Below are 26,291 nucleotides of genomic sequence, written 5' to 3'. Positions count from 1 at the left end.
TCAAAAAAAATCCTTGTTTTATATTTCTAATCAAGTACTCAAGTAAATTTTTCTCACTTTGGATTTCAGGCTGTGTTGGCCTGGCTCCGCCCATAATGAGTGACAGTCATCCACAGTCTGCGACTGGCAGACAGAGAGATAGAGAGAGACTGAGGGGGATACTAATTAATTTAGCCGCGGGGGGCATAAGCCCATGCATTGGTAACTTGTTTCAAATGACAATATATACCTCTGTGATTATTATTGTACAGATCTGAATACGGGCATGCGCGTGGGAGCATGCGCAAAGATATTACAGTGATATATAGTGCTCCCGACTCGAGGGAAAGAGAAAGGGAGAGGGAGAGAGAGAGAGGGAGAGAGAGAGACTCATATGGAGCGATCTCTCCTCTGTCTCTCCCGAGTCCCCCTGCATCGCGACTCGAAGCGCGCACACGCACGCTCTCGGAGCGATCTCTCCTCTCTATCTCTCTGTGTCTCCCTCTCTCTCTCTCTCCCTCCCTCTCTATCTCTCTCTCTCTCTCTCCCTCTGCCTCCCGTTTGAGGAAGTGTCAGGTTTCACTGTGCGCTATAGGGGGCGTTAGTTATGCAGATCAGTACCCTATTCATGTCAGGGAGCGGGTCAAATCAGAACAGCTTAGTTGAGTGAGGGAGGATCTCGTAAACTCGAGACTAGACTGATGAGTCAATATGATAATTAGAGACACAGACCCATTGATACTAACTCCTATTACTATAAAAACATGCTAAACACAGAAAAAAATCATTTATAATGCATGTTCCCTTTAAGTTATTTTGTGCATCACTCTGTACAAAGATATTATGTTTAATATGTAACTGTATAATTATGTATAATGTACAATTGTGTAACTGTATGAATAATGTATAATGTATAATTATGTATATTGTGTACTCTTTAATGTGTAACTGTAATGTGTAACTGCATGTGTAATGTAATGTCCTTGCATCTCCTGGTGGCAGAAAACAGAACTGCATTTGCATTTCTTGGGGCAGGATGACCTTCAGGAAGGCGCTGTGTTTTTTTTAAAAACACTTAACACACAATGGAAGAGGATATCGATGTCTGATCACGATAACAGCATAGATAATCCAACTGCTGTTCATCACAATGAACTGTATGATGCAGCATTGATGCAAATGTGACATCCAAACCAAAACCAAACCTGTTATTTTAAAATGAGATCCTCTCAAATATTAGCCTTGCAAGCCAAAAAGCTTACATGATTTACATTTACATTTTGTCATTTAGATGACGCTTTTATCCAAAGCGACTTACAAGTTCTGTACAACAAGTCAGCAGGAAGAGTACAACTCTTTCATCTGAGTAACAATGATAACAGTGCTGAAACTTGGGTGCTGCAGTATTGAGTGCATAGACATAAATACATATTAGTATAGTAGGAGGAGTGCATGGTAGTGCATGGCATGCTTTTATTTTATTTTTCGTCATTTCAGATATTGATTGAAGAAGTGTGTTTTTAGTTTGACAGCGAAAGATTGATCGGGATTCGGCTGTCCTAACTGTGGTGGGAAGTTCATTCCACCATAGTGGAGCGAGGACCGAGAATAGATGACCTCCCGGAGCTCGGATAGGAGTGGGTCTGAGGCGGCCAGAGGATGTAGAGTGGAGGGGTCTTGAGGGTGTGTAGTTAGAGACCATTGACCAGAGGTAGGCGGGGGGGGGGTGCTTCCTTCGCCACGCGATATACCAGGTTGAGGACCTTGAAGCGGATTCGTACGGCGATGGGGAAACCAAGGTTATTGGCGGTCGGGGACGAGGCCACGGCTACATCTTCCACTGTGATGGAAAGGTCGGTCAGCGGGGAGGATTTGGCCGGCAGGTGAAGCAATTCTGTTTTGCTTAGGTTCAGTTTGAGGTGGTTGGTCATCATCCAGGCGGAGATCTTGGACAGACAGGCCGAGATCCGCTCAGAGACATGGATATCTGAGGGAGGAAAGGAGAGTTGGGTATCATCGGCATAGCAATAAAACGAGAAGGCGTGAGAAATGATAATATTACCCAGAGATTTGTTGTAGAGGGAGAAGAGGAGGGGTCCAAGGACCGACCCCTGGGGGACACCCGTCCGAAGGGGGCGGGGGGCCAACAGGGTTCCTCTCCATGATACTTGGTAGGAGCGGTCGTCGAGGTAGGATGTCAGCCATGCCAGCGCAGAGCCAGTCACTCCCATTCCTGCGAGGGATGCAAGGAGGATCTGATGGTTGACCGTGTCAAAGGCTGCCGACAGGTCCTAAAGAATCAGGACAGAGGAGAGGCCCTTTGCTTTTGTGTGAAGTGAAGAGCCTATGTGACCGCTATGAGGGCCGTCTCTGTAGAGTGACCAGTCCTGAAGCCTGACTGATTAGGGTCCAGGAGGTCATTCTGTAAGAGATAATCAGAAAGTTGGTTGGATACAGCACGTTCAAGTGATTTAGAAAGGAAGGAGAGAAGAGAGACTGGACGATAGTTGTTTATGACGGTACGGTTCATGCATGTCTTTCTTTTGTTTTTTTTTGCGATGTGACTGTGACTTGTTCCAGGGAGGTGGGAATCACCCCAGAGTTGAGGGATGAGTTGATGGTTGCTGTTAGGAATGGGAGGATGTCTGGTGCTATGGTCTGGAGGAGTGGGGGAGGGTATCGGGTCCAGCTGGCATGTAGTGGGACAGTTCGACGTTATCCGTGTCAAGGCCTCGGCGTCTGTAATGGGAGGTAAAGTATGAGGTTCTCGATTCAGTATTTGGAACAGGCGGGGGTTGGGAGAAGCAGCTGCAGATGCTCTCCACTTTTTCCTCAAAAAAAATCACAAAGTCTTCGGCAGAGAGAGAGGAGGGGGAGGGGTGGAGGGGGAGTGAGGAGGGAGGACATGGTGGCGTGCAGTTTGCGAAGGTTCTTAGCCAATGCCTCGATCTTATGGTGAAAGAAAGACACTTTGGGAGTACCGGTAGTAATGGTTTTGGAGAAAGCTGACAAGAGGTTGTGATAGGTGGTGATGTCACCTATGAGGCGTGACTTCCTATACTTCCTCTCTGCCACACGCAGGACCTGTCTTTCTTCTCTCACTTATTTTATCACTTGTAGGCTACCATAGCGCAGGCTCATGACAGCAACGGTATGTTAGTGACTTGGTTGAAACGTGATTCCGGAGTGATATCAAGTAAAGTGGAAGACAAATGCATCCTCGCTATCTCCTCTGACTGCGAGCAGTGCTCTGCATAAGCGGCTGGCTGCACTGCCACACTGTCTGTGTCTGTGTACGGGTCTAGTCCAATCACATTCAGCATCCCGTCAGCGTTCCCCCCCTCACCCACAGTCTGCGAATCAGATGCAGAGTAGGGGAGTAGGGCGGGTCTTCACAGAATGCAAGTAGTCTCTCTCTTTCAGTCCGAGTCAGTTGGCAGCGCATCTACAGTAAACTCACTCCCAGTTTTATCTCCGTGAGATAAATGTAGTTACTAGCCTAGTTTCTAGCCATTTTCAAAGATGGTCAGTAAAAGAAAAGTCGACTGCAATTCAAAGGTGAATGGACTGAAAAATATGCATTCATCCTGAGTCCCAGCACCAAACCAATGTGACTATATGCCAAGAAACGGTAGCTCTTGTGAAGGGTGGCAATTTGAAAAGAATGTATGACTGAGTGATGGAGACCATGTTTGAAGGCAAACAAAAGCAAAGCCCCCTCAGATCGCACAGCAACCAGAACAACTGAAATACTGGCTGGTGATTTGATTAAACAGCTTTGTATTAGAATAAAAAAAAATGCACAGTGCATTTCCATAGCTGTGGATGAGTCCACTGACACCACTGTGAGAAGCCTATGTTCTGAAGAACCATTCATGTTCTGAAGAACTGTTCATGTTCTGAAGAACTGTTCATGTTCTGAAATGTTATTGCTAAGGATTGAGAAGATTGGATCAGTTGTACTTTTTTTTTGAATGCTTGAAACCCTTTTTTTGTGGAATATTTGATGCGGCCCAGCCTCACCCAGACTCTACCTCCAGCGGCCCCCAGGTAAATTGAGTTTGAGACCCCTGAGTTAGAGAGAAGGATATGAAATGATGGTCAGACAGATGGAGGGGAATTACAGTGGTGTTAATGATGCTGGAGTTACTGGAGAATATGAGATCCAGGGAGCTGCCTGCTTTGTGAGTGAGAGGCATGACAGTGGGAGTCAGGTCAAAGGATTGTAAGAGAGAGACCACTGTGTCTGACTGAGACGAGTCAGGGAAATTTCACAACTGAAGATTCATCTGGCCTTTATCCCTATTCATTGGCTTTGTATGGCCAGAATTGTGCAGGTCCAATTAACTTTGGATGCTGATTCAAATTAAATTGAGTAAAAATGTAATACAAACGAGCGATTCTTGAAAGGTACAGTAAAGAAGAGGGAGGTTGTAACTCTCATTAATGGAGATATTGAAGTTATTGACTCGCCTTGTTTTCGTTTTTTAGTTTTTGTTCTGATCTAGTCATATACCCTTTGCTTTCTAAGGATACTGAATGGGCAGTAGCCTATTGATTGTAAAATAACTTATTATTCATTAACAGTAATGAATGTATATTAACTTGATCAGTTGACTGATTGTTTTTTGATGTAGTGATTTAGCAGGTTTGCAGATGATTTAGTTGGAAGACAATTGAACACTGTGTTTGAAGGTGCACTTGATTATGTAGGACTAATGATGAAGTTGATATATCGAAAGATGAAAGACTGGGGGGGAAAAACATTGTTAAGGGTTTATTGTAATAAGGGGTAGGACCTGATAAGCATCTTGCTTCTTCCTTTGGTGCCATTTGGCCAGATAGATAGATATGGTGGCACCATACTTCTTCTGGCTTGCAAGGCTACTCAAATATTGCATTTAGAAAATATTTGAGTTAATAGTGGTTGTTATCATCGACTTAGATCAGAATTGTGCTCAACAATATCACCATATCATAATTTCATCCTGATATGATGAATAATAATACTAAATTATGGCCCAGCACTAGTTGGTTCATTGAATACCATGCTGTCTGACCAAGGTACTCTGATCATGTGACCTCACCTGTTCCTCTGTTTGTCTGGGCTTCAGCCAGGAGCCTCCCCTCACTGATCTTTACCGTTTCCTGTGAAGGAGATACAAGAAAATGTTGTCTTCTCCACAGACATCTAAATAAACACATTCAGTTAAAAAATACTTTTTGATTGTATTCCCCCATGTCTCTGTACAGCTGTGTACCAATAATGGGGGGGGGGGGGGGGGGGTTGATATAGCAATAGAGTTTGTACTGAAGTTGGCTTCTCTCCCCCTACCTCATGGAATACCCTGCAGGAAACTTTGAAAGCAGGCATTCTAGTGTCTATGGGTCACTTTCGAACCTTGATGACCAATGTAGTTGTTTCTAAATTGCTACCTCTGGTTTTAGTTTTTCAAATGTGCTCAAATAGATCAATACAGTCCGTATTAAGTGATGCTGTGTTTCATTTAAAAATATAGCCAAGAGTAAAGACGCTAACCATATCAAAACAGCAGTCAAAGTGTATATTTTCAGCACTATGTTTGTTTAGCAATGATTTTAAGTGTTATTAGCTAAATATGAGCATTGCACAGGAAACTATTTAGACGGTAGAACAGGAAGCACTCATGAAATCGTTGTAGTCCAGAGAAAGATGAGACCCAGGGCACTACTACACAACCCAGCTCACACCAGCTGACGACCTAACATTTTCTTACAAGTATTGACTGAAATATCGTGTTTATATCTCACGGATTTAACAGGCCTAAACATTATTGCCATAAAATACAACGTATATTGTTTCTTTACCTTTCTGTGAACGTCTAGGAAGAAACTGCGTCTCAATCCGGTAAAGAATGGCGGAGCTATGGACATTATACAAAAGTAACTGTACTTACAATAGATTTCATTCATGGTCTTTGCTGCCCTTTACTGGGCGCCTGGTGGTACTAAATCCAGATTTAATTTAGATTTGGCCCGATCCATAGATGTATGACATGACCATAATAAGGTCATTTATAGGCCTGGTATTCTACAGTATATTCATATTGCATGTGTCTGGATGGCAAAATTCAGTACTGTATCCACAAAAAACCATGTAAATCATCTGCCCTTTGTTAATTTGCTTAGATGTTTTGCACAATTGATCTTTTCGCTTTTGGTCGATGTTAGCATGGTGTTATTCACAGTCAAAGATAAAAAAAAAAAAAAAAATAATATTCTCATTTGATTCATTACAATTGAATTTACTCAAGCATAGTAACAGACACAATATTTATGACACTGGGGACTGGTCCATAAATGTCCCTAGATACCAAGAACATGCAAATGGACCTTGTAGAAGTGGAGCAATCTTCCATTTACTTGGGTATGTACTTTTAGGCACATATTCTGAAAATGTGGCTAGGGGTTAAGAGGTTAATTGCTTGAATTGTCTGATGTTTCTGTATTTATTAACGCACTATGACATTTGTTAATCTAAAAACTCGACCACACTGTTAATTAGTTGAAATACTGGGGGCGGGATCCACAAAGAATGGATTGCACGGTGCTAATTGCACCTTACTTACAATTCATTATGAATTGAAAATGGGGGACCCTGATGTAAACAAGACGAAAGTCTTTCTCAGGTCTGCATCCCCTTAACAATTGTGTGTATTGAGCCGTACTGTATTGTACCCATTCTGCAATCTGTTAATAAAATGTTCAATCAATCAATCACCGCGCAAAAAAGATTGTGAATAAAGATGAATAATGTCTATTGGGCTGATATATATATACAGTATATATATATATATAAAATAGTGCAAGTGATTTCTGGGATCCACCAACCATTGTGGTCAAGGGACAAAACGATGATCTGCCCTTCTGACGAACATAGGCTACAAATAAATGAACCAGGCCTACCTGAGGAGCACTGCTGGTTTGTCTGGTAGCCACAGGCAGGCAGATCAGGTTGGGAATGACATGACCTCCATCCATCAACACTACATGGGACTTGGGGAGAACTTGACTTGTAGCCAACATGGAACCTGGGGCTTTGAGGATAGTTTGACTCGTGGCAGATCCAGGTAGAAACATCGGCAGGGCTGCTTGGTTGGCTTGGCTTGTGTTGGCCAACGGTACTTGGTTATTGGGTACGACTTGACCTGTAGACATCAGTAGAGCTTGGGCATTGGTGGCAGCTTGACTTGTAGATACTGAAGGAGTGGCTTTTCTTGAGATGACAAGACTTCTATGCACAGGCACTGGTGCCAGGGTGGAGATAGGCTGACTTGTAACCACCAGTGGAATTAGGGTGTTGGTGTGTCCTGTAGCAGGGTCCGACATGGTCTGGTTGGTGTAGAGTGACATGGCAGAAGTTCCTGTATCATTTAAAAACATCAGAAAATGGAGAAAGGAAATGTATTATGGCCAACTATTCTCAATTGAAATTTCAGATAGACTTTGTAATAATATTTCTTAAAAGAGAATGTGTTAAACACTATTTTACTTTTCTACAAGGTTGACAGTTTACATTGTGTTGGATGATAATCCAGATGGATTCTTTGTGATTATATTAGGCAGGCGGACCGGTAGGATTAGCAGAACAAGTTCTGAGTGGAGAAGGAGGAGTGCAGAGAGAAGAGTTTGTTTAATTGGTAGTATGACTACTGCTACTAGCATAATGTTTAACTGATGGTATGGTATGACTACTGCTATTAGCATCATGTTTAACTGATGGTATGATATAACTACTGCTACTAGCATGTTTAACTGATGGTATGGTATGACTACTGCTATTAGCATAATGTTTAACTGATGGTATGGTTACGGTATGACTACTGCTATTAGCATCATGTTTAACTGGTGGTATGGTATGGCTACTACTATTAGCATCAAGTTTAACTGGTGGTATGGTATAAGATAGATAGATAGATATAGATAGATAGAAACTTTATTGCCATTTCAACACTGTTGATTGGGATTTGTCTTGGTGCCACATACAGTACAGACAATGTTAAAAACATACAATATAAAAACACAAGAATACAATCCCCACAATAAAAAGTTTTACACAAACAATTAAAAAGAAAAAATGCTACAGTACCTAAAATAAATTGCTCAGTGTTCCAGTTTTAAAGTGCATATTGCCTTAAAGTGCATATTGGCTGGTGCTAGCCCTTGTTGTGCAAAGTGCCTGTACATTTGTACTTGAGTTCAGGTGACGGACAGCCTCGGGATATGTACTGTTTTTAAAACGGGATGTCCTGCACCTTTGGAGGACTTTGGAGTCTTCTGCCAGAGGGAAGGAGGTTAAAGAGGTCGTAAGCAGGGTGAGAAGGGTCCCTGATCACCTTTTCCCCTTTCCGCCGGATTTGTGTGGCATAAATGGAGGCCACAGAGGGGAGCTCACAGCCGATGATTTTTTACGCTGTGCGTACAGTTCGTTCTAAATGTCCCCTATCAAGGACGGTGGTGTTTCCGTACCACACAGTCATTGAGAAGGTAAGGACACTCTCCACAGTGGCTCTATAAAAACTGAGCATCGCCTCCCTGGACACACCAAACTTTTTAAGCTGGCGCAGGGAGTGGAGCCTCTGGTGGGCTTTGCTAATTATGAGGCTGGTGTTAACTTCCCATTTTAAATTATCACATATGGTGATGCAGAGGAATTTGAATCTGTCTACCCTCTCCACCTGCTGGCCGTTTATGTACAGAGGAGGGTGGACTGCCTCCCCGCGCCGGAAGTCAACTATAATTTCCTTTGTCTTAGAGATGTTTAAAAGCAGGTCGTTCTCCTTGCACCATACAGCAAAGCTATCGACTTCAGCTCTATAGGCCGATTCATCCCCGTTCTTAATTAGTCCCACTACTGTTGTGTCATCCGCATATTTAAAAAATCGGACAGAATCAGAGTGGGAGGCACAGTCATTAGTGTATAGACAGTAGAGCAGAGCAGAGAGAACACAGCCCTGGGGGGCCCCGGTGTTCAAGGTCCTGGATCTAGAGAACAAATTACCTACTTTAACCACTTGTTCTCTGTCTGAGAGAAAATCTAGAATAAAATAGCACAGAGACTCATCAATTCCGAGCAATTTAAGTTTTTCAAATAGTTTAAAAGGCACAATCGTGTTAAACGCTGAACTAAAATCAATAAACAAAATTCGTACATAAGTGGCAGAGGCCTCCAGGTGCTGCAGGATGGTGTGTAAACACATAGATACAGCATCCCCTACAGACCTGTTGGGCTGATAAGCAAACTGCTGGGCTGGGCTGATAACGTAAGGTTATGTATATAACCAAGTTCTGTGAGTTATGGTGCGCTCAGCACCAGTAGCACTGTACTTCACTTCGTGTACATACACTAAATAAAAAAATTCCACCATGTACCTTTACATCCCCATATTCGTCTGACCACACCCCCTTCCGCTTACCTTCATAAGCAGGTGTGTGGTCACCTACTCGCCTCCTTCCCAAACTTTCACCACAAGGCAAGATCAAGGGCAGCAGCGGCGTCCTGGTGCTGAGCGCACCATAACTCACAGAACTTGGTTATATACATAACCTTACGTTCTGTTTAGTTAAAGGGGAACTCCAACATTTTGGGAAATTAGCTTATTTAACATCTTCCCTGGAGTTAGACAAGAAGATACATACCTTTTTTGTCTCTGTGCGTGCATTTTAGCTTTGGGAATAGACGCTCCGTTAGCATAGCTTAGCTTCATCACTGGAAGTGAGGCAGGACAGTAGCCTTACAGTGCCTTACAGTGTATTGCAAGGTCTGACATTGACCAAATTTGATATGCATGACCTTGGTGGGCTCTAGGTCAACTCCTGAAAAGGGGGTCAATGTCAGACCTTGCAATCAAAAGTTAGGGGGCGCACTGAAATTATGGCAAGGGTTATTAGCCCCCTAACTTTTGATTGCAAAGTCTGACTTTGACCCCCTTTTCAGGAGTTGACCTTGCGCCCACCAAGGTCATGCATATCAAGTTTGGTCAATGTCAGACCTTGCAATACACTGTAAGGCACTGTAAGGCTACTGTCCTGCCTCACTTCCAGTGATGAAGCTAAGCTATGCTAACGGAGCATCTATTCCCAAAGCTAAAATGCACGCACAGAGACAAAAAAGGTATGTATCTTCTTGTCTAACTCCAGGGAAGATGTTAAATAAGCTAATTTCCCAAAATGTTGGAGTTCCCCTTTAAGGCTTCGCTCAGCACCAGTAGCACAATAGGGGCTGAGCGGGAGCCTTAGCCCGACAAATACACCCCGCTGAGGCCCCCCACAACCATCAGACCGGGGAGGACCGAGCCCCCCCGACCCTCCCTAATGGAGGATACCCTCCCTATTGGAGGCTTACGGGAGGGAGACGGATCCGACCAGGCGAAGAGGAACTCAAGCAACTCAACCCACAGGGTGAACAGACCGTGGCTTGACCCCACGACTACACACATGCACAACCCGCATGCCACCAGGGAACGAACGGAAGGAACAACCTCGTTACTGCCCCCAAAATCACGGGGACAAGAGCAACCCTAACCCCGTGGCAAGGCCGTAGCAGCAGAGCGCGAAGGAAGACTCAGTCCCACTGAAGGGACTGGATCCCCTGGAAAAAGGGGGCCTGGAGAGGTCAATGACGCCAGGCATCAAGACCCCACCAGGTGGTCACTTAGTGACACCGCCCCCCACATCGCCAGCGTATTCGGATAGGGCCCCTCCAAGAGCGGGCCCTTTCCCCCCAATAGCACACCGCCTGGCACACTGACTCTGAAACACAGGCAGTCAGCATGGCAAGCACTCAAAGGTTAACCAACGGAAGCAGGCAGCGCACCGGGGAAACCAGGCAGCAGGCTGTAACCCGAGCCTGGAGCACTGCGGACGAGACAGGCGCCAAAGGAGTCAGCTGAAAACAGCCCCCCCCGGCGGAAGGGGCGTATGCTGGCGTTGTTGATCACCATGACAAAGCCTCCATTAAAAAAAACCCACCCAGAGGGGTTGAGGCAGAGAAGGCTGACATGATTGGCAGACGTCATGAACGTGCAGGGGCACACTCAACCGGGTAACCCGGGAGTTGACTCTGCTCCAACACACCAGGGAATCAACCACCCCCTTGGTACCATATGCGGTGGTTGTTCCTATAACCCCTAGAAAAAGGGTTATCCCAGGTCTACGGTATCAACGAAACTTTACTTCGGACCGGGCCCGGCGGCTCGGGAAGCACACAGGGTTACCAGAGGAGGTCCAGAAGACCACCCCAACAGCCCTCTCTCCGCCATGCGTGAGAGAGGAGCGAAGAAAAAGAGAACCAGGCCCTTATGATAGTGCCAGGTACAAAAGAGTACCCAACAAGGGTCTCCATAACGCCTAACCTTGTGACCGTGCCCTAACCACGCCGACCTGCCTACTCCGTGAGAAGGGGCAGATATGCGTGTCGATCAAAAAACATGAAAAGAGGGCGCCACCCAGACGGGCCGGTGTGAACCGTGCTCGGTGGCCCACCCCAAGGGCGTGAGACCCCTGGCTCTACCTATGTTCCGATCTTATTCCGTTAACATCCCCCAGACATGAACGAGAACCCGTCGAACCCTCCATCCCAGTTGCTTTATAAAAACGCTGTTTTAACCACAAGCAACCAAGGCGTACTAGCTACCCGCATGATTACCATCAGAAACACCCCGAGCTAGCACCATGCATGCGTCGGGACACAACCACATCAATGAATAGGCTAATGTAGACCCTTCATTGAATCCTCAAGGCGCCTGGGAGAAACGACAAGAAGGGTGTGGTGCTTCCTATACTCCACACTCTTTTATTAAAAAAGAAAAGAAGCACCGACTGTATGAACCCCATTTGACACAGCTGAGGATAAAAACTGTTTACATTTTTATATCCAGTCACCCCCACCACAGAGGATTAGACGGAGCTCCTCAGGGAGACTTCCCACGTGAGTCATAGAGTGAATAAACCATGGCAATCTTGAGTCATGTGATCAACCGACTCAAGTTACACATATATCGAGCGTAGTGGAACCCACGCTCTATCCCGACACTTTGACAACAACAGACCGTCATACGGGTCTAACTCACGGAAGCCATCGTCAATAGCAACGTGCGTAGTGACGTGTGCTATGATGGGGAGAAACCCAATACTCAACGCCTGTGTAATAGGAGCAGAGTTAGGGAACCCTTCCCCCCCCCCTCCCTGCCAAGTCGCCTAACGACTTGGCCCTGACTGGACTGACAAGAGATGAATAAACCCCCTGACCAATCAGAAGAGGGAAGGAGGGGTTTAACCGGTACCCCCTCACAAGCCCTTTCCTTGCACACAGCAACAACTTTAGCACACGATACCTTTAATAGCAATGCTAATGAATAGCGCAAGCTAATACAATGCATGCTAACCACAGACAACTGTGGACAGGGTTTACAACAAAACCAAGTCGCGTGTGTGTGTGAATCCTACACCTGCATCCATGTTGAACATAGAAAAACACTGATAGAGAGAGCGAGAACGGCTGAGCCGTGGTACGTGTTCATACGAGCATTACTGCAACCAACACAACAGTGTTGTAGCTCAACATTACTCGTGCAAGCAACAGAACATACAAGTAACCTCTACCTTATGTGGAGACTCAGGCCGAGGTAGAAAAAAACCTTTTTCAACCGAGTGTAGGCTGCAGACCTTGCTTAAAGCTCTTAACATGAACGTAACCCTCCTATCAACCCATACTAGTGAAGATTCACACTTTGCAACCCCATCATATGTTTGGTGAAGAAACACACAGTTTGTTAACAAAAAAATACAGTCCCCCTTTAGAGGGAACTTTTTATTTTTCAAACAAATCATATGGCAAGGCCGGGAAGGGAAAAACAGAGGGGACCACAGGGGAAAAAAGTCACTGTGTCTAGCGGCGCCTGCCACCACGAGCCGCTCGGGATTTGCCACCCCGGGGAGCCCCGGAGGGACGGTAAGCAATCGGCGGCTGGTCTCGACGGTCCCTACCGTCACCTCCGGGCGTAGATGGGTTGGCTGTAGCGGCGGCGCTCTCTCTCCTCCTGGCCTTCTTCCTCGAAGGACCAGCAGTGGCGGTGGTGGCAGCAGCCGCCACGGCGGAAGACGCTCGACGACGTGGCAGCCGTCTGACCCCACCGGCAACATCGGGAGGGGGAAAATGAGGTTGAAGCACGGAGCGTTCCTCCTGCATCTCTCTACAGGTTGAGGTCATCAACTGTAGGGCCTTCCCGAACAGTCCAGCATCGGATAGAGGTGCCGTCAGAAGTGGAAGCCTCTTCTTCTCCGGCACACGCGCCTGCTCCAGCCAACGGTGGCGCAGCGCTGGTTCAGAGTTGCCAGGGCGCACACTTTCCCAGCGGCTATGGCCTGCAGCTGAGTCAGATGCAGGACAGCTCCTGCCGCCTGGGAGAGCTGGTCATGTTGTACATCACTCTGCTCCATGCCGCCCGTCAATATCCCGGACATGAATCTTGCCAGCTAGAGATTGTGTTCCGGCGATAAATGACTGGTCGCTCCAGTATGCCAACCGCCTAGCCGATTTCCCTTGAGGAACCGGCTTCCGTAACGGCTCCCACACCACCTCCGGACAGAGTAGCGCGGCCATCGGCCTATAAAGCCGTGGCACGCCCTCCCTCATACCGTCGACCAAACCAGCCACCCGCGTAACTTGTACGTAGTAGGGATGTGCATCTCCTCACTGAGGCCGATGCGATGCGCATCTCGATACGGTGCCAACGATACGATACATTAACGATACATTTGAAGCACCGGGCGATGCAATGCGATACGATTCACCCCCTGTTGAGATACGATACGATTCGATACGATTTGATTCAACATAATGCGATTCGGGGCGATACGATGCGATTCAACACGATGCAAAATAATGATACAATTTTATGGTATGACAGAGGATTTGGTTGTATTCCTTATATGCAGCTTATATTATTATTAAAAATAAAATAATCTACTGTAAGACAATTTATATAAAAACTCTTGGGTGCCTAAGAAGACTTTTGCATAAACTGTCTTTTCTATCCACTTTAGCTAAAAACACACACACAATGTACTACTGTGAGACAATAATAATCATACACAAAGGGATAATGGCTTATAGCAGACTTAAATGATTTTATAATATTTCAGATAATGAAATTAAATGTTTATCATCAACTATCCAATTAGTATTTATATTGTAACGTTTGGCCACGTTAAATCATTGAACAGAGAGAGAGAGAGAGAGAGAGAGAGAGAGAGAGGAGAGAGAGAGAGAGAGAGAGAGAGAGAGAGAGAGAGAGAGAGAGAGAGAGAGCCCGTCTGAGTCGCGTAGTTGATGACGTCACACACTAGGCTAGGATCGGATGTCAACAGAACACACGGAGCCTGGATAGCCTGCTGCATGAAGCGATATAAAGAAACCAATAGCCAATAAATGTGAAGTTATCTTTGAACCTGTTGTCAAGCGTCTTCAATATACCCCCCCCCCTCCTCACTAATGGAACTGGTGTTGCGTTAGTTAGTTAGTTAGACACTGTAGTTTAGTTTAGCGTTAGCTGAACGGCTAACTGGCGTTAGCCAGAGGAAGCCCAATTCTATTCATGTCCTCGACTTCCACTGTTTGTTGTTGTTAACTGTGACGCGGCTCTCGCCTTCTGTATTAGTAGTATAGTATCAGCTGTGTGCAGTCACAGTGCACTGCTGACAGAAGTGGATGAGAGGAAATTATATTAATGCATCGGTTTTGACCGACGCAAAGACGCTACAACAAGATGCATCGCGAGTTCAACCTGAGTTCTAGCCGGTGCGCACGTATTCCACCGGTGCACGCGCATCGTGAACGTGTATGCCGGCGCACCGATGCAAATCGATGAATCGTCACATCACTAGTACGTAGGCGGGGGTGAGGCCTATGATGTGGGACACCACCTGGCCCTGACGAACATAGGCCCCCATTAAGGGGAAAAATGGGTAGACAACGTCCACCCCTCTCACTGGGCGACGCTGCCATAAATGACCTATGAGATCATCAGGGACAGGAACAGGCAGTGGCTGCGGCACGCCGTTTGCGACTGCCGCCACCGCCATGAGCTCGGGAAACAAAGCCCGCAGTTCCCCCTGCAGACTTTCCTCCACCGAGCCCGCATCCCTCACATACAGCAGGCTGCTACTGGTCAAGGAGCCACACTCTGATGTGGCTGATAGCAGGGCATCCCGCCGATGAGTCAGAGGTTCTTCTCCAACGTCTTCAAACGAGGCGCCCCAAGGAGACATCTCACCCCCCTCCAGTGTTACCTGGATGGGCGGGATACCTGTCTCCACCGGGCCTTCAAATAAGAACCTGTCCGCCTCTATCATGTAATCCTCTGTTTCCATCGGGCATGTAGAGACCGACGCATCCTCACTGGGCTCCAGAAACTCACCAAACCCTGGCCGTTCGCGTCTGCAAGCCACCATCTTGCGACGGGAGCGAGCCGACGCAAAAAGTTTGCGTCTCAAATCCCCTGGAACCAAAGGAACCGGCCGCCCAACAGCGGACGATTCCTCGGAAACAGAGGAACCAGAACCAGGCCATCGCATAGGCGACGGCACCGGTGCACCAGCTCCTTGGAGAGGCGAACTACCCATCGGACGCCTACCGGGCATGGCTGTCAACCACGAGAGAGGCAACAGCCCCGCTCCAGGACGTACGACGGAGGCGGAAATGGAGAATCGCTGGTGGAGAGTGGCGCTGCGAACACGACCCTCCGGAGTAGACATTATGACTTAGGTTTTTCTATCGAATATATATGAGAGAAGAAAATAATAAGCACAATGTAAACACGTCTCAACTTTCTTCAGCTAACAACCTTGTCAAGTGCGAGGCACTTCCTTGTGGTGAAAGTGAAGAAGGAGGTGAGTAGGTGACCACACACCTGCTTATGAAGGTAAGCGGAAGGGGGTGTGGTCAGACGAATATGGGGATGGTGGAATTTGGTGGAATTTTTTTATTCAGTGTATGTACACGAAGTGAAGTACAGTGCTACTGGTGCTGAGTGAAGCCTTAACGAAACAGAACTACTGCTATTAGCATAATGTTTAACTGGTGGTATGGTATAACTACTGCTATTAGCATCATGTTTAACTGGTGGTATGGTATAACTACTGCTATTAGCATAATGTTTAACTGGTGGTATGGTATAACTACTGCTATTAGCATAATGTTTAACTGGTGGTATGGCTATTGATATTAGCATAATGTTTAACTGGTGGTATAACTACTGCTATTAGAATCATGTTTAACTGGTGGTATGGTATAACTACTGCTATTAGCATCATGTTTAACTGGTGGTATGGTATAACTACTGCTATTAGCATAATGTTTAACTGGTGGTATGGTATAACTACTGCTATTAGCATAATGTTTAACTGGTGGTATGGTATAACTACTGCTATTAGCATAATGTTTAACTGGTGGTATAACTACTGGTATTAGCATTATGTTTAACTGGTGGTATGGTATAACTACTGCTATTAGCATAATGTTTAACTGATGGTATGGTATAACTACTGCTATTAGCATAATGTTTAACTGATGGTATAACTACTGCTATTAGCATAATGTTTAACTGGTGGTATGGTATAACTACTGCTATTAGCATAATGTTTAACTGGTGGTATGGTATAACTACTGCTATTAGCATAATGTTTAACTGGTGGTATGGTATAACTACTGCTATTAGCATAATGTTTAACTGATGGTATAACTACTGCTATTAGCATCATGTTTAACTGGTGGTATGGTATAACTACTGCTACTAACATAATGTTTAACTGGTGGTATGGTATAACTACTGCTACTAACATAATGTTTAACTGGTGGTATGGTATAACTACTGCTACTAACATAATGTTTAACTGGTGGCATGGTATAACTACTGCTATTAGCATAATGTTTAACTGGTGGTATGGTATAACTACTGCTATTAGCATAATGTTTAACTGGTGGTATGGTATAACTACTGCTATTAGCATAATGTTTAACTGGTGGTATGGTATAACTACTGCTATTAGCATAATGTTTAACTGGTGGTATGGTATAACTACTGCTATTAGCATAATGTTTAACTGGTGGTATAATTACTGCTATTAGCATAATGTTTAACTGATGGTATAACTACTGCTATTAGCATAATGTTTAACTGATGGTATAACTACTGCTATTAGCATAATGTTTAACTGATGGTATAACTACTGCTATTAGCATCATGTTTAACTGGTGGTATGGTATAACTACTGCTACTAACATAATGTTTAACTGGTGGTATGGTATAACTACTGATACTAACATAATGTTTAACTGGTGGTATGGTATAACTACTGCTACTAACATAATGTTTAACTGGTGGCATGGTATAACTACTGCTATTAGCATAATGTTTAACTGGTGGTATAACTACTGCTGTAACTGAGGGGTACAATTCCCTGACTGTATTGATAAGTATGGTATCATTAAACCACTACTGCTTTATGTACTTTAATTACTGGCCATACAGTACATGATATCTAAATATAATGAACACTTCCCACAATGAACCGGTTCTACACAAAGTTGTCTTTAAGTATTTATTGCAGCAAAAGGTACATAATACTTCTCTATTATATTTTGAATGCACTTGTAAGGCAAAGGAATGTGCGTAGGCAAATCAACAATGAATGTCCATTCTCTGGTTACGCAGGAGGTAATTATACAACCTGAATCTTAGGGAATTATATCTATGGTACACTAGTAATATATAGCGGGAGATACTGGAAGGGTCCCCCTGGTTGTAAGCCAGCAGGGGTAGAGGATCTGTCGGTAGTAGAGAGTCTGGTCAACGATGACTAAGGAGACTCCAAGTACAGGAGACGGTGCAATAGCCTCTTGATCCACAGACGAATACAGCTGTTCTCCGTAGACTGTAGCTCCACAGTGAAGAAAGCTAGCCGGCCTCAGGCTCTCTGAGGCGCCGACTCGACTTGGCTCCTCGCGGGGTAAATCCAACACGTGTAAGCGTCGGCGATTCTCCGCTCCATAAATCACAGGACCAAAGCAAATATAATCCAGCCGCAAAGGGCTATGTAGTCGTCGGGTAGATTAATCCAGTGTACATGTCCACACGGTTCTCGTCTAGGTCTCCTCGGGTGAAAGCGCCATGAAAGCAGCCCAGCCTGGATAAGAACTCTAGCTAATACGAGGAAGCGTTGGTGATGCTGGTCACTGTAGAACTTTAGCCGCACGATACACTATACACAAATAGACTATTACTGACTTAATAGAAATATGTCGCACTCGACGGTATAGCGCCAAACTCTGACAATTCAGTTATTAATTCGCACACGGTCTCAATGCTCTATTCTGGGGCCAAACAGGCCATACTTCACCGCACGTTGTATCGTGGGTGAGGCTTCAACTTATTGGGTAACTTTTGACTTCTGACTAAGCAAGACTAAGTGCTTCTGTATTCACCTGCGCCGTATTTATATGCACGGTGAACAAACTAGTGCCAGCCTCATTTCTGTCTCGTAGCCCTGGGCAAGGCCGGGCATGTTCAGACATGTCTTGACGGTGACTTTGAACCTGACTCCGGAGGCACGGCTCTGGCGCCTGTGGACCGCTGTCCAATAGGAGAATGACATGTCGTCAGCTTGTGACTGCAACTTGTTCCTGTTTGCGGACGACTCAGCCCTGCTGGTCTCTGACAAGAACAAGTTACAGGTTGAAAAAACCCTCAGCTCGGAACTAGGCAGAATCTGCATATGGCTCGCTGATAACAAACTATCATTACACATGGGCAAAACAGAGTCCATTCTCTTCGGTTCAAATAACAAACTCAGCAAGACCGACGGCTTCTCAGTTACAGTGGGTGACAATATTGTCACAAGGAAAGATGAAATTACCTACCTGGGTTCCATCCTAGAGGCTAATCTCTCCTGTGACAAAATGGCATCCAATGTAATAAAAAAAGTCAACAAACGAACTCGATTCTTGTACCGGATCTCCTCTCTGGTAAACAAGAATACCCTGAAGACTCTGGCAGGAGCACTCATTCAGGGGTACTACGACTATGCTTGCACCTCATGGTACCAAAGCACCTCAAAGGCGCTAAAAACAAAATTACAAACATCTCAAAACAAACTGGTCAGACTACTGCTTGACCTTACTCCTAGAACCCACCTCACCCCTGCCCACTTTGACAACCTAGGATGGCTTAGAGTAGATGACAGAGTACAGCAACTTGCAATGGGCCTGGTCTACAAGATACACTACACGACCAAGGTACCCATGTACATGGCAAAATACTTCCCAAAGGTCAGTGAATACCACGATCACAACACCAGAGGGAGCTCCACAAATCATGTTAAACCCAGATTCGGCTCAAATAAGGGACTAAACACGTTTCGCAATTATGCCACATCAATGTGGAACGCCCTACCCAAAGCTGTAAAGGAATGTGGATCACTACCCACTTTCAAAACCTCTCTCAAGAGACACCTACGGGAGACTGCAATTCAACACTGGCCCCTGTAAATATCCTAACCCAACCCCCTCCAATGTACAGTCATTTACCTAGTATGGTTTTGTCAATAGTCCAATGTACAATTTTGTTTGTTTGTACAGAGTCTCCCCCCCCTCAATGTACAGTTTTGCTTGCTTATACAGTGTGCCCCCCCCCCCCCCCCCCCAACCACCTCCAATGTAAATTACCCAGTATGGTTGTCAATATCCCAGTGTACCCAACCCCCCCCCACCCAACCTCCTCCAATGTACAGTTTCTACGTCAAATGTATATACTCCCTTTTCTTGACTCCTTCTGTATCACAAACAGTACTGTATTTGCAAATCTGGTATGTCATAAATGTATAGATGTAGCAGTACTGACTATCTGTATGTCATGTATGTCATATATGTCCTGATGAATTGAAAATGGGGGACCCTGGTGTAAACAAGACGAAAGTCTTTCTCTGGTCTGCATCCCCTTAACAATTGTGTGTATTGAGCTGTACTGTATTGTACCCATTCTGCAATCTGTTAATAAAGTTTTCAATCAATCAATCAAAGAATGAAATATTATGGTCTGGGCTAAAGGGGTATTCCGTGTATATGTACAAGGAATATACAAGGGATATCAAACGATATACAAATACTATGCAATATATATCAATAAATAAATATATATATTCGGTTTAATCTGATCCTTTGTAACAGCCGCCCCCTAATTAGTCCCACCTAATTAGCTAAGCAGAGACAGATTAACCGCACTGTCCACTACTCAATGTCTGCCGTGAGGGGTCGGTCAGTTCACAAAGTCATGGGGTCATGGTCGTCATCGATAGTATCGGGGAGCCTTGGCAGTTCTATTAGCCTCGCCACGGGTCGGGTGTAGATCCGCCCTTGGACGAGCACTTCGGCTGCTCGGACCTTTCCGTCGGCACCGGTGATCACTTTGCTTACGCGGCCAGCCGGCCACATAGCTCGGGGTAGTGACTGGTCGATAATCATGACGACTGTTCCTTCTGTCAAATTGTCTCTCTCTTTCACCCATTTCTGGCGGGTCTGTAGAGACGGTAGATAGTGGAGTAGGAAGCTGTTCCAAAACTTGTCAGCCAATACTTGACTGTACCTCCACATTCTTCGGCCGTTCGCTTCTTCAGGCCTGTACATTGTCTGTGGTAGCGCGGGGTCCAGCCGCCCCATCAAGAGTGTGTTGGGGGTGACTGGGTCGACATCTGCTACATCACTTGAGACGTAACCGAGGGGCTTTGAGTTCAATACTCCCTCGATCTCCGTGAGGACTGTCATTAGGACTTCTTCCGCCACGGTCTGGGCCCCAAGCACGGCGTACAGGGCTGTCTTTATTGAACGTACTTCTCGTTCCCAAGTTCCACCGAAGTGAGGTGCGTTCGGGGGATTAAACTGGAAGTCAATCTGGGATGGAGCGAGGTGGGTCTTAAGTTCTGGGCCCATAGCTTGGAAGCTCTCTCTCAGCTCTCTTTCTCCGCCTTTGAAGTTTGTCCCGTGATCAGACAATAGTATAGACGGTTTGCCTTTCCGCGATGTGAATCTTCGGAAGGCCATAAGGAATGAGTCTGTGCTCATGGTTGGAAGGAGTTCTATATGCATCGCTCGGGTGGTCATGCATTTGAATACAATACCCCACCGCTTCTCGGTACCTCTTCCTTTCTTTATATACAGCGGGCCGAAACAGTCCATACCGGTGGAGTGAAAAGGCTTGTCGCCGAGTCGGAGGCGACAGGGAGGTAGGTCAGCCATTCGGGGTATACTGGGCTGCGCTCGCCACTTACGACAGTCTAGACAGGTTCGCTGGAAGCGCCGCACTGCTTCTCTCCCTTGCAGTATCCAATAACGACGTCTGATCTCCGCGAAGACTCTCTCTGCCCCGGCGTGATGCACATCCTCGTCGTATTTCTTTATGATCAGCTCTGTGACCTTGTGTCGGCTGTTTAAGACTATCGGGTACTTGACGTCATCCGGTAAGTCTGGAGCTCTCCACCGACGACCACCCACTCTGATGAGACCATGGCTCTCGGAGCTAGGTGGAGCAGTCTGCTGTCTGATGGGACGGGCTTTGCTCCCTGTAGACAGTCTAGCTCATCGGGGAACGAGTCTCTCTGGGCTCGTTGTAGTAGAAGAAGTTCTGCTTCTTCGTAGTCAGCTGCTGTAATGTCAGTAGTGAGCTGAACCTCTGGGTGGTGCCACAGGAATGTCTTTAGCTGCGCACTCTCTAGGGTGAGGCAATCGTCTATGTCGGGGTCTGTGGAGACGAGTGTGTTCAATCCACAGAACATAGATTTCTTGTTTTCGGCCTCCTCTTTACTCGCTTCCCGTGGGGTGGGTGTAGGCCACTCTTCTTCCGGGAGCTTGAGGAACTCTGGCCCGTCACTGTATAGGTTGTGACGGGTGAGGTCATCCAGGGACATTCCCCGGGTGATGACGTCAGCTGGGTTGTGTTTTGTGTCCACATACCTCCAGCTTGCTACTTCTGTTAAATCTTGAATCTCTGTGACTCTGACTCCCACGAAGACCTTGTATCTGCACGAATCAGACCGGATCCATGTGAGTACTGTCGTGGAGTCTGACCACAAGATTGTTCTTTGCACCGGAATGGTGAGTTCACGTTGGATTAACGTGGCGAGTTGCGCTCCTGCTAGGGCTGCGCAGAGCTCTAGACGCGGGATAGATTGTTGCTTTCGTGGGGCTATTCTTGAGCGAGCCAGGATGAAAGCAGTATGTATTTCTCCTCCCTCCTCTCGGGCACGCAAGTAGGCCACCGAACCGTAGGCTACTTCGGAGGCGTCGCTGAAGACGTGCAGGTCCATCTGGCACGTCTCCGGCCTCACTGTGGGTGGGAAGTAGCTGCGGCGTATGTTGACACCTGGGAGTGAGCTGAGTTCCGTCTCCCACTCTCTCCATGTGGATGCAAGGTGTTCGGGTATGGGGTCGTCCCAGCCCTGGTCCTTGTCCCATAACGCTCTTACAATCATCTTTGCCCTGGTGGTGTAAGGTAGAATACATCCCAACGGGTCATATTGTCTGGCGAGTGTTCTGTATACACTCCGTCTGGTGGTCGGTAGTGCAGTCGACCTTCCCTGCTCCTTGGTCAGGGGTGTGTGTTTATAATGGAGCGAGTCTGTTTTGAAGCGCCAGACTAGTCCTAATGTCATTTCTTGGGCTTCTCCTGGGATGGTCGCCATCCAGGTCTCGCTGCTTGCTGCCTTGTCCTCGGGGGCGAGGCTGCGCAATACTTGCGGGTCGCTGCTGGCCCACTGCCTGAGATCAAAGCCGCCTTTGATCAGGGAGGCGCGGAGCTTGAGTAGAAGGGCCTCGGCTTCTTCTGGCGTCGAGACGCTTTGCAGACGGTTGTCCACGTAGAAACTATTTCCTACACTTTGTCGGACCTCTTCATCAGCTGCTGGGTCCTCTGCGACATGTTTTTGCAGTGCAAACGTAGCACAGCATGGGCTGCATGTGGTTCCGAAAGGGAGGACTTCCCATTGATAGATGGCTGGTTGCTCATCCCCGATCCTCTCTCTCCATAGGAACCGCAGCAGGGGCTTGTCCTCTGGGGAGAGGCTGCGCAATACTGGGGGGTCGCTGCTGGCCCGCTGCCGGAGATCAAAGCCGCCTTTGATCAGGGAGGCGCGGAGCAGCGCACGACGTCGCCAGTCAGTTTTCTTTATGTGTCCCGCTGTGATTAGCTTGTTAATCTCAGCGCGGTACACCGTCTCTTGAGCGGGGTCTCTGGCTAGGCGCCGCTCTGTGTTCAATAGATACCGCTCCGTCGCTTCTTTTGGGGCGTGGAAGGTAGGCATACCCTCTCGCCTCAGGAGTGGAGTTGCGTATCTCATCACTCCGTTGACTTTGACTCTCTTTGTCCCTTGCTCGAGGAGGGCTATAGCGTAAATGTCTTCCTTGGAACGAATGTCTTTCTTTTCGTTCTTAAAGGGCATTGTCTCTAGTGTCCATAGCCTCTCGACATGCTGTAGGAGGGTGGTGTCTTCTTCTGTCACTCTGGAGTGGAGGCAGCTAGTGGCTGCTGTTCGGTTAGGAGACTTAGCGAGGGGGCCTTGTAATGTCCATCCTAGGCGGGTCTCGACTGCTGCAGGACAGCCTCTGGGCCCTGTGTGGACCCGGTCTATCGGGACTATGAGGTCTGCATGGTCGGAGCCTATCAGCAGGGTCGGGGTGGCACCGTCTATGAGCGGTATAGGTAGTTGACGCAGGTGCACATATTTATCCATCAGCTTGGCGATGGGGTAGGTGTACTGCGACAGGCCTATTTCTTGGCTGGTGAAAGCATTAGTAATCCTATACCGTCTCTCTGGCTGCCCGCTTGCTGCGATAGTGAAGGAGACATTCTCGCCCTTTATCGTCTTTAGATCTCTTCTTATTGTCCGAATCGTCATCTGGTTTTCGCTCCCCCGCAGCCCCAGCTGGGCCGCAGCGGACGCGAGGAGAAGGGTCTTCTCTGACCCGTCGTCAAGGACGGCGTAAGTGTCCATGACCTTATCTTGGTAACTCAGTGTTACGCGGACCACCTTTAAGAGCACCCGGGCGCCCCCGCTGCTGGCGGGGTCAATGTACATAACACTTGCCTTTGTGCTGCTTGAGGGTGCAGGCTTTCTTCTGTTACTGTCGTGTAGGACATCTAGGTGGGCTCCGTCACACCGACTACACCTCTTCTTTAAGCGGCAATCGGCTGCCATGTGACTGCGCGCACATCGGTAACAGCGTCGGTTGGACTTTATCCATTGACTCACCTCGTCGGCGGTCATCTTCTTGAACGTGTCACATTGTGACAACCAGTGTTCCTTTTCGCAGTACGGGCACACCATCTTCCACTTCTCTTTCATCGAGGGGGTACTGTGGTTCTTGCTGCTCGGTACTGATTCTGACTGGTGCATGACGGTCACCAATCTTCGGCCATCGTTTGCTCTCCTAGGTCCCTCTCTGGAGCTTGGGGTGCTCCGCATGAACGTATCCAACCGTAGGCTGTTGACTTCTCTCGCCAGGAAGTCGGCTAGGTCTAGGAGGGATGGCTCGGGACCGTTAGGATCACGGTGGTCTCTTTGCCGCCTGAAGCGCTCTTGTCGGGCGGGCGGAAGCTTCTCTAAAATCCTCTCGACATTAGAGTTCGCGTACAGTTCGTGCATACCCTTTTCTCTTTGCGCCCCCAGCATCCCTACCAGGGATTGTACCTTGATAGACAGGTCATCTAGTGAGCGATTGTCTGTGGCTGGGGGTAGGCGGTCAATATGCCTTATCTCTTGTATTACGTAGTCCCATATGCGTCCATATCTTTGGTCGAGTGCTGCTAGAGCCGCTGTGTATGGGGTAGTAGAGGTGGCATAGGCCAGCGCTATATTGTGCGCTCGGGGCACCTTGAGGTGCTTTAGTAGGATAGCATACTTGTACGGTTCATCAGCTACATCGGACATCATTGTCTCTAAGCACATTCGTAGCTCCGTGTACTGTGCTCTGTTCTCGTGGGTGAAGTCCGGAAACGTCGGTGTGCCAATGTATGATGCCATGGATGGCTGGCACATCGGTGAGCGTTGGAAGAGAGGCCTCCTAGACGAGTCTCCTCTTACGCCTCTTGGTGGGCTGGTACCTGCTGGGTACCATGGCCCGCGTATCCAGGGGCTGTTCCTCGGGGCTGGTCGTGCGTCAAGCTCACCCGTGAATTGAGTCGGGGGTCTGTAGCGCAGAGCCGCGGGGGTAGAGCCTGGGCTGTACTGGACCTCCTGGTCCTGTGGAGTACTGTGCTGCTGTCGGGCTTGACTCTCCTCCTCTCCCTCTTCTTCTTCCTCTGGCAGGTCCTCTAGATCCTGTAGTCGTCTATTTAGCCTCTCCGCGGTGTAGACCGTTTCTTCCTTGTAGCTGGGTCTCACTTGGACCGGTCGGGGAAGGGGTTCGGAGGGGGGTATAGGCTCTCTCTGGTGGTCGGGCTCAGGGTCGCTTGATCGGGTAGGGGAGGGTGCCCTTGACCCTTGTCTTGACGAGGCCCTGGAACCCCGTGCGGAGGGAGGGGGTGTTGCCCTGGTGATCAGCTGCTCCATTATCTGCGCTTGTAATCGGTCACGCTCGGCTTCGCGCTTGGTGAGAGCGAGGTCGCGCTCTGCTTCTCTTTGGGCACCGGCAGCGGCGCGCTGGGCTTCGGCGGCGGCGCGCTGGGCTTCGGCCCGGTCCCTTACCATATTCTCTTCCGTCTGAAGGCGTCTAATCTCTAGACGTATACGATCTTCGTCGCTCCGTTGCTGCGCTTGAAGGCGTTCTCTTTCCATGGAAGAATGTTCGCGCTCACTAAGCGTCTGTGCTTGGAGTCGATCGCGCTCTGTTGAGGCTGCTAGGCTGGCGAGGAATGCCTGTGCCAGCATCTTGTCCGCCTCGCTGGGGGAAGACGCTGGTTGAGGTGATCCGCTCCTGGCAGTACTCGTTGGAGATCTGTTCTCCTGTGGCGAGTCCTGGAGATCCATCTCCGGGGTGCTCTCCTCTTCTTGTAGCGGGTAGAGTTCCATCCCTGGAGAGCTGTCTTTATCCTGCAGCTCTCCGGGGACTACTTCTTCGGTCTTGGCGGGGGGTAAAGTCATGTCGGGTCCCTCCTGGTCCCTACCGTGAGCTTGGTCAGTTACGTTAGAACCCACTAGGGCCTCTATTGGCGGGGTAGCCTGGTCGATAGGGTCGGACATAATTTTACTATCTACTTTTTCCGCATTTACCGTCTGTAGAAGGCTAG

The 26,291-nt window shown here is 47.5% G+C and overlaps 1 protein-coding gene across 1 annotated transcript in view; it reads right to left on the bottom strand.

Annotated features, from left to right (window-relative positions):
• Window positions 1-26,291, bottom strand: part of LOC311243765 (uncharacterized protein) — a 51,835-nt gene that overhangs the window by 7,465 nt on the left and 18,079 nt on the right. Inside the window, exons 6-7 of the mRNA XM_084333107.1 lie at window positions 6,925-7,382; window positions 5,067-5,127 (exon numbers count right to left, since the gene is read on the bottom strand). Coding sequence (XP_084189233.1) covers window positions 5,067-5,127; window positions 6,925-7,382 — 519 coding nt within the window. The remainder of the gene's footprint in view (window positions 1-5,066; window positions 5,128-6,924; window positions 7,383-26,291) is intronic.

Source organism: Notolepis coatsorum (genome assembly GCF_963971535.1).
Source record: "Notolepis coatsorum genome assembly, chromosome: 17".
NCBI classification, from domain to species: domain Eukaryota; kingdom Metazoa; phylum Chordata; class Actinopteri; order Aulopiformes; family Paralepididae; genus Notolepis; species Notolepis coatsorum.
The sequence above is the reverse complement of the archived record's forward strand: the minus strand, read 5'-3'. Positions and strand labels throughout refer to the sequence as shown.